At 37.1% G+C, this 14,514-nt stretch overlaps 1 protein-coding gene across 3 annotated transcripts in view; it reads left to right on the forward strand.

Annotated features, from left to right (window-relative positions):
- The window catches only part of LOC105229576 (A disintegrin and metalloproteinase with thrombospondin motifs 9), an 81,977-nt gene that overhangs the window by 16,531 nt on the left and 50,932 nt on the right, over nt 1-14,514 (forward strand). The window contains exon 1 of one of the 3 annotated variants that reach the window (XM_029551667.2): nt 7,886-10,232. The exons of the other annotated variants lie outside the window; for them this stretch is intronic. Coding sequence (XP_029407527.2) covers nt 10,137-10,232 — 96 coding nt within the window. The 5' untranslated portion in view covers nt 7,886-10,136. Of the gene's footprint in view, nt 1-7,885; nt 10,233-14,514 lie in introns of those variants that run through there. 3 annotated transcript variants of the gene reach the window in all.

Consider the following 14,514-nt stretch of genomic DNA (forward strand, 5'->3'; position numbering starts at 1 on the left):
TGCTCACTTAAAGTACATACGATTGTAGTATTTCTTCTTCTTAATAACAATGTTTAGTAATATTTGCAGCCATTAAGGTGTTCTATGGAGGTATGTTTTCTTAAGTGAATTGTTGAGTGCAAAAAATACTACATAGCTTTGTATGTATGTCTAAGCACATTATATACAACATGCATAGAAATATACAAAATATTATATGAAATTTCTATATATATATATGTATATACATACCTTATATAGGCACTTACAGATGCGGGAATAGCCAATGTTTATTTGTTTTGCCTTGCTTTTGGTATTTACCTTTGAAGTGGCATCCACCGCAACTGTGCGCTCACTGCGCGCTGAGCTGCGAGCGGCTTCTATGGTATAAACATTGTATATGAACAACTTATCTTTGGCATAAACATTTGTGCGCCTTTTCACTTTCGAACCGCAGCTAATTGCAATTAAAAAGAAGATTTGCACGCTGTCGGAAACAAAACAAACAAACGTAATAATTGCGCCCAAGCCATGTCCATAAGTCTGGTAGAATACTCGATACTCAAGTTGATTTCTCTATCACTCATCCATGCACTATTTTTTGTTAACCATTTTTATAACCTGAACACATGCCACAAAGTTTGTAGAACACAGAAGGCAACGTCGGAGACCTTATATGTGGGTCGTCTTTTCGATATCACTTTATTGTTTTTTTATAATATTCTCAATTGAGATCTTAACACTGTTGCAAGCGTTTGAACCAATTGTCGAAATAACTACTTTTGCTGCTCTGCTTGTGGTATCAGTAAAACATTCAATTCCTCCGAGAACAACTTTTATTGGATTCGGCGCATCTGAAAACACTCACGCAAGCCACTGCTGTTTGTTTTCAAGTTAATACGCTTCATTGTCGAGTTTTTTAACATTTCACACGACATCAATAGTTTTCGAAACCACAAATTTGACTTGAAGTGATCTACGGCCTCGGTCGAATTCACTATACCGTCGATTAACACTTATCCCTGCTGAAGCTTCATCGCTAAACATTTAATTAAGCTCATCGATGCACTGTATCTTACTTAATCCGAGATGAATATTTTAAGTTACTGTAAACAACACACATTTCGTAAGTCGAAGTGTCCTGAGTGTGTAAAACATCAAAATTGCCAAACTTTTCGATAAAGTAGGGTTGCCAAGTTCTGTCTGTCCATCTGTCTGCATATATGTATGTGAACTGTGTGTTATAATAAAAGAGCCGCCTCTTCGATTATTGCCAGGGTGGCATGATGTACCTAGAGTTGCCGCATCGTTTTAAATTGTTAAAGTATAGTCATGTAAGTTTACTCGGTTTAACGGTATTACTTTACTAGTTATTCTCAATCAAATATATTGTGATTGTATTTTCCACTAAATCAATTGGATTACTTCAAAAGGCATATTTAACGACCTACCAACCATACAATGTATGTCTGAGCATGTGTTACCACTTAATGAATAATTTTTATTTGTTTGGGTTTCCTAAGCGTATTATCTGCACTAATATACTTTTTCGCGTCCAATTAAATAATCTAAAATTAAAATTATTTGCATTTTTCGTTTTACTTGTAAATTATTGACAATTATTAACCAGCTCTTTCAAGTGGCCACACACTTGTCCAGCTTCACACCTTACCCTCTCTCGCCTCAGCGCTAACTGATGTTTATCATAGTGTGTAATTACAAATAAATACCAGTTCAATATAGCAAAGCGTTCACGTGTGTGGGTATCAGTTGTTGTTTTTGTTTCTTTCCTTTGCGCTGCCTACATAAGAGTAGCCACTCGCCGCCTCTTGTTATACTGACCCGCAACAATGTTTAGTTATTGGTATAATTGTTGCATGGTTTATGGTTATTGTTGTATTCGCATTTTTCATTCGTCTGCACTTAAATATTCGCAATAAGTCTTTGGGCATTAGATGCTAATAAATGTGGGTCATTACCAGTCTTAAGATTTCACATTGACAAGTGCGAAACGCATTGCCAACTACGCATGCATGTATAATCATATTAAAATATTATTAGTAACCCTGTATTGAACTTAGTCTTGACATTACATTAACAACATTACGCTCATAAATTATTGTTCTTTAGCAACTAATCTGGAAGATATCACCCTACAATCTTTAAGTATTAATTCAAGATGGAAGATGCCTAGCGATGACCAGTAAAATGACGGATATTTTTTACTACAATATTTCAAGTAGATAAGCTTGAATTGCTCTACGTTTTGAACAGTTGCCTTTCTTTTTAAAAGTTAGATTCTCCTCACTTGGTACTTGTAAGAAAGCGTCTTTGTTGTCTTGTTGTTCCTCATAGACATAGAACAATAAATCTGCCTCTCGTTCATTTAACCATCTGTCTCAGAGAGCATAAATGCCTGTACTGAATTCAATGTGGTTTTTGATAATTTTTGATAATTCACAAGAGGTTTTAGTTAGTTAAAATCTACAAGACTAGCCTCAATTGTTCAACTCAATCGATTAAAAAGATAAATTTGCAAAGTTTCATTTCAGTTGGGCCTAATTATGATCTCAATTATTTATTTACATTTTGTTAATTTATATATACATATATTAAGCTATAAATTAAGTCGCTGGTATGCGAGTGTGCATGAGTCACTCAATACTAGGCGATTTAAAATATTTCAGAAAGTAGTGTGGTAAATAAAAGAATACCTAAATAGCACATACATACATACAGGTGTATACGTGGAGAGAGTAGAAAATAAGGTACACACAAGTTGCCAAGCTAACTAAGAGGGCGGCCGCTGAAAAGTATAGTACTAGGCAGGTACTTAACGGTTAATTTATGGTTGAATAAAGTCCAAAATGAAAGTGTGTCGAAAATGTGAAAAAAAAAACAGAACAGCCAAAACAAAACAAACATTTCTAGAGGAATTCCAAATTATTGCATGATTAGTTTAATTTATAAACAAATCAGTGGAATTCAAGTAATTTATATAAACAAATTCTAACACACGCCAAAATGGTACGAGTCCGAGTATATATGACTTTTCGATCTATAAATATTTGTATAATTCTAAGTTGTATGGAAATGAACTATGCAAAAAGCAAGGTCAAGCATAATTTTGGAGAGTGCGAATATTTATTTTATTTTATCTTTATAAATGTATCTACAAATGTATATTATATTACTCATATTTCCGCTTTTCTTGCAGGTTTGTACTTACATCTCGTTACACGTTCATTGTACCCACATTTTTTCATACACACTGTAAGTACTGTAGCAATTAAGGAATGGCTTGTCAATAAATTTGAAAAAAATATACTTCAGCTCATGTGACAGAAATTGGGTCACATTCAAAATAGCTCTAAAACCAGTTTTCTCTACAGAATCAGCGTCAATGACGTTGCACGAAAAGCTCTTAAATGAAGCAGCCCAATCCACCTACTTCACCTTTTTCTGAATTTGTTTAATTGTTTCTTTCTTCTTGTACATAACACCGTTCTATTACTTAATTTTACTTTTCGTTCACTATTTAACACCACATGAAGTTTTAAAAGTAATGACATATTTAATAGGTGCATATGCGAGTTATATAAGGAAAAGAGTCCACGAGTCCTCGTTCTTCGTAAAAAATGCCAAAAATGTATGCAAGAATATGGCGAACCTGTGTTTATTCGATTACTGGTCACTCACCGAAACCACACGTCTACGACAACTTAAACTTGTGATCAACACCGCTCAGTATTTCATGTCAGCATGTGCACTTAAGATTTACCTATTTCTGTTGCTGTTGAGTCAGGCCTCGCGGCGTAAGCGAAAACCAGCAATAGCAACAAAGATGAAATAATGGTAATAAAATAAACAAACGATTTTATAAATGACAGTGGTTTCAATAAACATTTGAACGAAACGAAGGCATTAAGTATATTGGTCAAATCGTGGGAATTCGAGAAATGATTGTAAATCCTACGATGAAATGTGCACGTTTCGCAAACGGCACGACACAACACAGCTGACTTACATCTGTATTTCTGGTTTCAATTATTTAGACTAGAGGACCCGTCCACGCTTCACTGTGGCTGGTACATAGATAATACTACTATCATCTATATTACTATTAGTTAATGAGATATAATATTTTGTGAAGCAACTTGTGTTAGTTTACAAATAAATGGATCATAAAGCATTTCGTGTGTTAATAAAGCATTTGGCTTTTTGGGGAAAATACTGTTGAATTTGGGCTCAGGGAAATCCACTGTTGAAAAGATATTTGCTAACCTGCCAACAGGCGAAATGAGCAAAGTAGGTGCTTCGCAAGCTCTTAATCCAACAAAAACAACGAATAACTGGCTCTGAGAAGTGTTTAAGTGCTCTCTAATCGGAATGAAGCCGAAATTTTTCGTCAGTGATAGAAATATAGCTCCATCATTTCCCACTGGAGTCCAATCGACAGTCGTTGTAGTGGACTGCACATGACGAACCTGATGAACCGGTTCTCAGGCGTGGAAAAACGACAAAGGCGGCGGGAAAGGTTATGACATCAGTCTTTTGGGATGCACGTTTGCCATTTTGCCATTATGCCACTTTGCCACTTTGCCAATTATATATATACGTAAGTGTCACATTAAATGAGTGCCCTTGCAATTATGTGAGCGACTTTGCTACATCACATTCATCTCATCACATGACTTCACATCACGTCTCTTCAAGGCGTGGCTAAAATTACGCACTGATACACTTTCTTAGGTGTTCAGAGGATAAAATTATACACAACTGAGTACGTTTTGACACTAATTAGATAATACACTATAGTACATATACAGTTACATATGTATAAATTAATACATTTATCACATCATATCACCATGTCATATCTTAGAGAAAAAGTCGATTTTGTCACTTCTTCGCATCTTACGAAAATGTGAAATTTATATACATTCCGTCAAGGAAGAGCGTGGTCGTGTTAATTTATAAAAAAAAAATATTTTATGAAACTTTCATATTTATATATACATTGTACACATTACAAATAATGATGCAATTTGGTCAATAATATGTCCAGCGGCGTCGATAATTGCCTGGCATCTCCAAAGCATGGTTTCTAATAATTTGACGGCGTATTCTAGTTTCAAAGATCTCCAGATCTGGTGAATTTCGTAAGACAACTACTTCAAAGTGTATGTGCGTCTTCCACGAAGCTTCTGTTTAATATATGTATAGTATGCCCACACATTTTCAATAGGGTTTGCATCGGGCGACTGCGACGGCCAATCCAATGTAACGATGCCAGATTGAGTTTTCCACTGAGTATAGAGCTTCCTGCGGTGTTTAGGATCGTTGTCCTCCTGTAGAATCCAATCTTCATTTTTTCTGATGAACCATCATTTGGCAGATGGCAGTAAAGCCTTTTAGTAGATTTTTATCATTTTCTTGGCAGTTAGGTTGTCAGTAAAGAGGTATAAAGTGCCGAATCCCTGCTTTGAGAAGCAGCCCCAAAGACGCACCTTTATTCCATGTTTTACAGATCGCTGAATAAGCCTATTGGTGGAAGTTGACCAGGCTCGCGTGTGAACAGAACGTGCCCATATACAAGTAGAACATTCATCAGTAAAAATGACATTTTCAGAGTCTCTGTCAATATTCTCATGCGCCCAAGCGAGTCGCTTTGCCACAAGTTTTTCAGTCAACAGAGGCTTCTTTATTGTGTTGCGCCATTTCAGATCATGAGTATGAAGAAGGGTTCGGATAGTTTGCCATTAATTTTGCTTGTCCTTGCCGCAGTGTTAAAGCAGGATTCCGCGAAAACAGATTCACTAATCTTTTTTAATTTTTTTTGTTCACTTTTCCTATCGAACCACGTTCAGGTAAATCATCGACATTTTTAGCCACTATATATCGCTGTATCCACTTCTGTACAAATGCCTTTGACTTTCTCATATATTTAGCAGTCGCTGTTTGCGACATTTTGGGTGGATCCAAAGAAACACAGGTTCGTAGCGCGACGCGTGCTTAGCACTCATGGCGTCTAACGTGATTCTCTTTCAAAAGATCAACGACAACTGAACCTTTGTTGACAATGTATCAAGGACAAAGCTTCCCTCTATCGGCTCGCGAAGGAATTAGAGCGAAATCTTTCATTAACTGTCGGTAAAGTCGACAACGCTCTTACTTGACAGACTGTATAAGGCCCCATCTATGCGCAGAGATTTCTTTGATTAGTCAAAGTTATTTAAAATAAATGAAAAGATCCATTGATCAAAGATGCTCTGGCGAGAGAAGTATTTAGTCACCACATTTCCCGATCTGAGCGGTATGAAAAGCAAATGACTTGTGTAGACCGACTATCAAAGTCGAAAAAACTGCATAGAAAAATCTGAAATAAGCTAAAAATAAACATTGGTACACTTACTACGGAAGAAGTGAAACATCTGTACATTAATATAATATAATGAATTTAATTTTAAAAATTAAAATTAATTAACTGGAAATAAGCGAAAATATTTCGATTTGTAGGGCAGCAGTGTGTAAACAGCGAATGTAAAAGCTCGATGCTTCATGTCAAATGTAAATACAGTAAATGAACGAGCCAAGAGGTGCTGAGGCAAAAATAAATAAAGAAAAAAATGAAATTAAAACAAAAATAAGAAGTGTAAATAAAAACAACGAAAAAGAGGATCAGTGGCCAGTTTGGTCAATAAAAAATAAAAAGTACAAAAAAGATGTAGAAGAGAACAAAAAGTAAGGACTGAAAACAAACTAACGAAGCTTACATATCTGTATGCGTATGCCAGCAAACTAAAACGTTCTGATCTGTTACGACGCCATGCGGTTCGGACTGCTGTGATGTGATGTCTGGTAATTTATGTTGATGTGATGCGTTTTGACGTTGGGCTGGATGAATTGTACTTACAAACGCCGTTGGGCAAAGCGGTTGATCATTTCCGGCAGCTGCTGCGTATCTTCTGCAACTAATTTACAAGGTTAAAAACAGAAAAATATGTAAGGAAAAATAACAAAAAACAGATCTGAGTTTCAAAGTAAAAAAGACCCTCGCATAATTAGCCATAGGGCCACTTACAATGACAGTGGATTATGTGGCCGAAAACATGGCTGTGATCTACGAAATTGAAAACGCATGGCTGAGCGCTTCACTGGCTCGCTGATTGACCGAGTGCCATCTACACATGTACATTGCTACAAACATACGAATATGAGTGATATAGTGCAGGCGATCAGTGATCAGGCAGGCAGTTAAAAAGGCTTGCGGGAACGATGAGGAAGCTGCAAAAAAAAAAAAAAAACAAAAAAAAAAAACAATTGAGAAATCAAAAGAAAAACATTTTAATAAGTGATGGAAGCAAACCTAAAATAAACGCTTTGCTGCGTGTGTATAGGCTTATGGTAAAATAAGCCGACAGCACATGCTGTCACATCATTTCTTAATTTTGTGGGTCTCGAAGCTTTTCGTTAACATGTTCTCTCCAACAAACTAAGCAAACAAGAGTAATTGAAGCAAACAAACAGCTTAACTAATCATGAATATAGTTGGTTTAATTAGCATATACAACAACAATAGCAAACTATTATATTACAAATTGGAATCGACATATTTATATATTCAGATGACTTTATTTTAAAGCGCTCAATTTTATTCGGTCTGACAAGCCGTAGCCACCAATGAAAGTAATTGCTTTTTTAACGGTTTCACGCATTAGAAACAAATTGTGTACAAAATACAAATTCGCTTCATTAACTACATTTGCGGCATGCCAGCGTAATTAGTCCACCATTACTCGGTAATAGGCTCGTGTTGTCCATATTCCTAACATAAAGTACATAAAAGTGTCTACAAATGGGGTTATGCTCATAACAATTAGTTTCATCTCAGAATATCTAGTCAATGTGAGGCGCTTACACGTCTTGATCTAATATAAAAAGCAATTGCAACAATATTATGAGGGAGCCAGCAATAGTAATAGCTGGAATGCGCTACAGTAAGAGCTTGAAATTTTACAAAAACTATTCGTTTTATATATTTGTTTAAAATGCCTACGTCACATTCGACTATGCTTTAACGCAGATTGTAGCGCCAGCACAGTCTACAACAACATTCACCGCAGCAACAGGAGTTACAGAACCGTCAACGGCAGCACCATTACTTTCTTTCGTTCGCGTGAATAATGAGGTCATGAAATCAGGCGTGAAAGAAATGCATAACTCATTGCATTTAAAAAATAGTTTCCTTGGAAATACGAATTAAAACGAATATCAAATTAATACGAAGCGCCCAAAACTTGTCATAATTATAAATAAATTTTGGTCGCTGTTGGGATTGGCGATAAAGCGCTGATAATAAATCCAATGCGGAAACATAGCGCTTGTACTATGCGCATATGTATTTATGTATATTAAGGTGGTTCTAAAATAGTCTGTAACCACACAAGCTAATCGCATATAATTAATTAAAATTTTGACACCGTAAACGAAGACGTAAAGTTTAGACTATAATACGCTTCGAAAACTAAAGCCACTAACCATTTACTTCATTTATCTATATACATATGTATCGCCACTGCTATAGTCAGAATGATCACTTGTACGTTTTAGTCCATAAAAGAAGGGCAAGCTAAATCTTAATCATCTGCGCTTGAATACAACATTTATTTTCGATATCTAAACTTAAAATCAATAGAGGTTTAATAAATGTAAACGTTTCCCGTTGTATTTTGAGACCACCCTAACGTGTATTGACGGAGAGCGAGAAATGCAACTGTGTGCAGCTAACACTAATTATAATAATTTTGATACAATAACAATAATAACACGATTTTTGTTTTTAATGGCAATTAATTACCGCATCATCATGACTACGTCACGGGCGACTGCGCCGTCGACGTCACCGAAGAAGACGCTTTATGACTTCTCCATATGTTCGCATGCAGGCGGCATGAGTAAGCGTTCTGTATGGCAAAGCTAGAGCCACACTCGCATCTACATCTAGTGTATATGTGTGCGCCAGTGTATGTATGTATGTATAACTGTGTGCTGTGGTTCATTTGGCCGCTTTACCACAGCTGTTGCTGCTCCCATTGATCTTATTCTTATTTATGCCTTTTCTTTTTTTTTTTTGTACGCTAAGTGTTGTTGTATTGTTGTTGAAACATTTATATATTCAACACTTCTTAGGCAAGCTTTCAATACGGTTGAAGTGTTATTTCCGCGCCGCCAGCGAACTTGTACGGTCGTCCAGTGCGTGGTTGATCGGTCCAGCAGTCCTTGCGCACAACTGTCGCAGCGCCGAGCGCGATCAATATCAGTCAAATTCGTTTCACAAAGTGATCTAGCAACTCAACGCAGCGGTGACATACATAATTGTCCAAATTCAGAGCTGTCAAGTGTTGCTTGTTATTGTTCAATCAGTGTTTGTGGCGCATAGATCACCATCGCTCGCATAACACTGCCCTGGTGGACATCAGTTGTGTGTTTTATCATATATATATATATAACGGTAACTTCTCTTTTTGGCTGAAGTGCTAAGCAATAATTAATAAAATCAACATTGAAGAATTATTAAGTTGGTTGAAAGTGCCGCCGCGCGCCAATCACGAACATCGATCAGCTGCAAGCCATAATATCCCAAAATCAATCATTCATCACGTTTCCCAGCAAAACAAAAAGCGTTAACAAAACGTGCGAATGTGTAAATATAAATAAGCCAGCCAGCAGAAACTTGCTATCGGTCAATCAACTATTTACGCTTTCACAATGAGATTTGTCGTTTCCAGTGTCATTGTGTTGGCTGGCCAGCTGGTCGGCTAAGCTTTCATGTGTGAAAATTATTCGCTGGGAATTAATTCGCCTGCTGCCTTCAAGCTAGCAAGAAAAAATAAAAACAATTCGATAAAAATAAAAGTAAATATTATAATTAGCGCAAGCATTGTGGCTGATGTTAAGCAAGCATCCAACCACCCTCGTTCAACGCACGCGAAACCGTAAATTTGCTAGCGTCAAGTTCAACTTGTTTTGACCACCGCCATTAGTTGCCGTGCAATTGCCAAATTATCGCTCAATTAGTGTTTAAATAATTGTAATTAAAATTATTAATTATTCAACTTGAGCGAACGCAATTAATTGCGACTGTGTGTGTGATTATGGTGCTCAAAGTGTTGCCGTTGAAGCGTCGCGCTACAATTTATGCGCCAGCCGAGAAATTGCATGTGGCCGACGGTGCTCAGCAGGACGCCAAGGTAATCGCTACAATTGCCTATTTATCTAACCCTGATTAATTGTATGTTTTCATTATTTAGTATTTTTATTATTGGAAAGAACTTTTATTTTCGAGGACCTTCGTGAAAGTGTGCTTCGGAAATAGTTACGACAATTTATTTTAAAATTTAAATTTTTAGTAATTTAACAGGTGAATGAAATTGTGCAACCACTTTAAGGTCGAAGAAAGTTTCGATAATGTCCTTTACTGAGAATTTGAATGCTGCTTGGCTCTCAGGATGTATGTCTACGCCTTTGAAAGAGACTATTTGCAGGAGAAGTGTGGTCATCGCTTTCCTAATGTCACTTAGGTTGGCTTTTGACGAATTTTGCTGATACATATGGTGTGTGTGTTAGTTTGCCTTAATCCATAAGATCTCTGGAAATTGGAAGATCACATACATATGTATATTCTAAGCGGCTAAAAAGTATCATCACACCAAAAATAGTTTCATATTCAATAAAAGCGCTCCATTTGGGCGTGTTCTCAAACCTCATAATCAAGCAAAATATGCTAATTTCAGTGGCACATCTTTTCCGAAGCAAATTTAGCACCTCACGATTTTGGGTAGGCCAAGAAACGACCTTGTCACTTAGTTCTATATTTTTTCGCTTCTCCATATATACACACATATGTAGTTAGTTATGTGCAAGTATGTGTATAAGAGAGTATGTGTGATTTTGTTAGCGAGCGTTGAGTAACACGCGTTAGAATAAAAAACATTTGAACATTAGTGCTTTGTGTTTATGGATGTATGTGTGCTGATTTAGAAAAAGAGTCGGAAGATGAATGAAGTTGAAAACGAAAAGTTGCAAATTTTTTATACACTCGCCTTAATTAGCATATTTCGCACAGCATGTACCCCAGTACATTGAACCAGTTTGCGGTTTAATAACTAACAAGCACCGAGGGTTCCTTCCGCATTACGTCAAGAGCGGATTACTACGCATACATATACACACATGTTGTAGCAAATAGAGCTCTGTGTGCTAAGATCATCATCGCGCTCGGCAATCACTTCTAGGGAACGCCAAGCGTTCATTAAAGGGAAGCTGTGGAAGCATTCGGAGGAAGATTTATTGCACGATTTCGAGGAAGCAAACAGAAATATACGTGCGCACGCGTTCGCAAGGTCATTCAGTGAGTTTAGGGTGGTCCAGAAGCAAAGGAATTAATCGAAAAATGAACGCTTGAGTGACCAACGCTGTCTTAGCGCATGCGCTCTGCCATTTATTTCATTTAATGCGACGATTTTATTATTATATAAAAGTAGCATTGTTTCGAGCAGACAAGGCGTGTGGAATTTTTATAACGGCATAAATAATGTGGCGAAAAAATTAAGCTAATATCAAAGATTCTCGTGAAATTCTTTAGAATGCTGATGATGACAAGTGCGTTGGAATGTATGTACTATTTTTCTATTTTTTTTTAACGTGCGGCCTAGTGTGCTTTTGTTTCATGCGCGCATACAGACAGACATAATCGCCACTGGGTGGGACCGCGCGGCGTTTGATTAATACTGAGTCCCCTAACGAGCTATTCGTGGAAAGTTGACGTCTTAGATGAAGCAGCTTGATAAGTAGTTATTCATTAGACAATCATTTTTTTGGAAAGTGTAGAAAACATCGACACTGACGGCAAGCGCAATTTGTTACTTCTAGCTTACTCATAGTTTTATTCAAGGATTTCGTCGACAAACCATTTAGATATTTGAAATGGTTTTAATATTGACGAAGACTATTAATTCAAATTTTCAGATTCAGCCCTAATTTTCCGGAACCCAGCTTCAAGTGTACATTTCGCAGAAATGCGATGTTCCAGCGAAGTCAGAAACCGATAACATATACAATGATGATGTGTCTAACCCAACTTCCTTCCACTGCCACAAACAGCACTGGGTTTAATAAAACGGGCAAGCTCTTGTACAGCGCACTGCGTAGGCGTACACAAAAATGGGCAATAATAAAGCCAAATGATCGGTTTCGCTCCAAAGAAGCAACAAGGCGAAGCGCAGAATTAACATAAATTCAGTTGTGCCATTTTGGACGAATTTACTAGCGCAATAAATTTGGGCGATAAATTTTTCGCGAGTATTAATAGATGCGAATGATACATGAACGCATCAGCATACATAGATGTGCATACAACAACATAAATACATGCGTATCATGCTACGATGAACATCAACAGTGCCCAAAAGTGGACTTATTCGACAACAAACAAATTTGTTGGAGGGAAGTGACACTGCGGCGTAGATATGCGTTACTAATATAATATATTTCCACGCAATTGCAAAGTATTTATTTGGTTGTATACAGTTGTAAGACAGCGCAACAAGGGCGCGACCCTGGTGTGTCGTGGTCGATGTTGGAGCCTTTGTGCGCTCATATTCGCAATGTGGCACCAACGGCCGAACTTCGAGCAGCTGAGCTGCTGTCAACAGCAGCGGCATCTAACAATGGCAATATTTGTAGCAACAACTTTGTGAACGATCCGCGAACATTCGCGTGTCAAATAGTTCATTCGCAGCACCCTGCAAATGCTTTTCCACATTCCATCTATACTAACTGTTCATTTTCAGTGCCATGAAATTTCTAAAAGCTATCAGGCTTCTAAGTTTATACTAATGGGCTGAGACTTGATTTTGCAAGCATGTGATTCCAATTATACTAAAGATGTGACGTCGTTTTCTTCTTACATTCAATAATTCCATAAATTTTATAAAGCTAATGGATTTAATAATTTCTTTCTCTCGAAATATCTTGGAAACGAGAATGCAAAGCATTAGTATAAATATTAATAATAACTATAACAACAATGTATTACGAGTATGAGCAGAACTTTTTCGCCAAGTGTAGCAATGCTTGTTTTTGTGCGTGCTTATGTCAGCGGCACGTCGTTCGCAGCTTGCTGTCTGGTATGCGAAATGACAAGCTTAAGCATAAATATAGCGGCCACAACTATAAATAAAATGGAATATTTTAAACAATGACAAAGCCAATTTTAAATGAAACAAAAGCACCAACTTGGAATTTAATAATTTCCATTACGACTTTATTGTTGTACGCAATTGGGTTGTCACATACGTTTGTATGTATGTACAACATATGTACACAACGATCAACATATTTTAGGCCCGCCGCTTCAAGTACACTTATTGCCACCAACAAACTTTCCACTCGGCACTATTTGTTGTTGGCATGAAGTGATTTGGCAGTGCGAATTTCCACAGAATTATTGCTGCTTTTAGCGCGTACAACTTGCCCCTTCGAAATTGTGTAAATAGTTTTCGATTAGAAGGTTAAATTACAAATATTGCTGTAGATCTTGCCTATTTTTGTGGAGCTTCCAACATTTTGGGATTTCGGTCGGCAGTTTCTGGGTTAGAATGTGAGTTATTTTAAAAGAAAATTTCTCCAAGAATGTCTTTCAAAAATATCTCTGAATGAATACTACTTTAATGCAATATTGCATGTTAAGGTAGCTAGCAGTAACTAGTAAAAGCAACTTGAGCTAAGACATTTGAATCGACTTCTAGCCACAACCTGAACATATAGTTGTCCGATTCTGAAACCTTGTCCTATTCTGAAATCTTGGTTTAGACTCAACACAAAGTCGAGTCCCGATTAGTTGCTAGTTGACAGCCGAAAATTAACATGTTAGAAGAAGTAGGATCTGAGGTGATCCATTGTTGGTGACACATGGCATTATGACAAACGAAACACACTCATTTAATTTTATTAAGACATCATACAGACTTTCCGATAAGCACATAGGGCTCAGTGGGACTGGAGACCCCGTTTTGGAGGCACCAGCCTCATATCTGTTATACTACGAGTATATGTGTATGGTTTGTTATACTCTCGCAACAAAGTTGCTAAGGAGAGTATTATAGTTTTGTTCACATAACGGTTGTTTGTAAGTCCTAAAACTAAAAGAGTCAGATATAGGGTTATATATACCAAAGTGATCAGGGTGACGAGTAGAGTTGAAATCCGGATGTCTGTCTGTCCGTCCGTCCGTCCGTTCAAGCTGTAACTTGAGTAAAAATTGAGATATCATGATGAAACTTGGTACACGTATTTCTTGGCTCCATAAGAAGGTTAAGTTCGAAGATGGGCAAAATCGGCCCACTGCCACGCCCACAAAATGCCGAAAACCGAAAACCTATAAAGTGTCATAACTAAGCCATAAATAAAGATATTAAAGTGAAATTTGGCACAAAGGATCGCATTAGGGAGGGGCATATTTGGACGTAATTT

This window comes from Bactrocera dorsalis, chromosome 2, assembly GCF_023373825.1.
Source record: "Bactrocera dorsalis isolate Fly_Bdor chromosome 2, ASM2337382v1, whole genome shotgun sequence".
Taxonomy (NCBI): domain Eukaryota; kingdom Metazoa; phylum Arthropoda; class Insecta; order Diptera; family Tephritidae; genus Bactrocera; species Bactrocera dorsalis.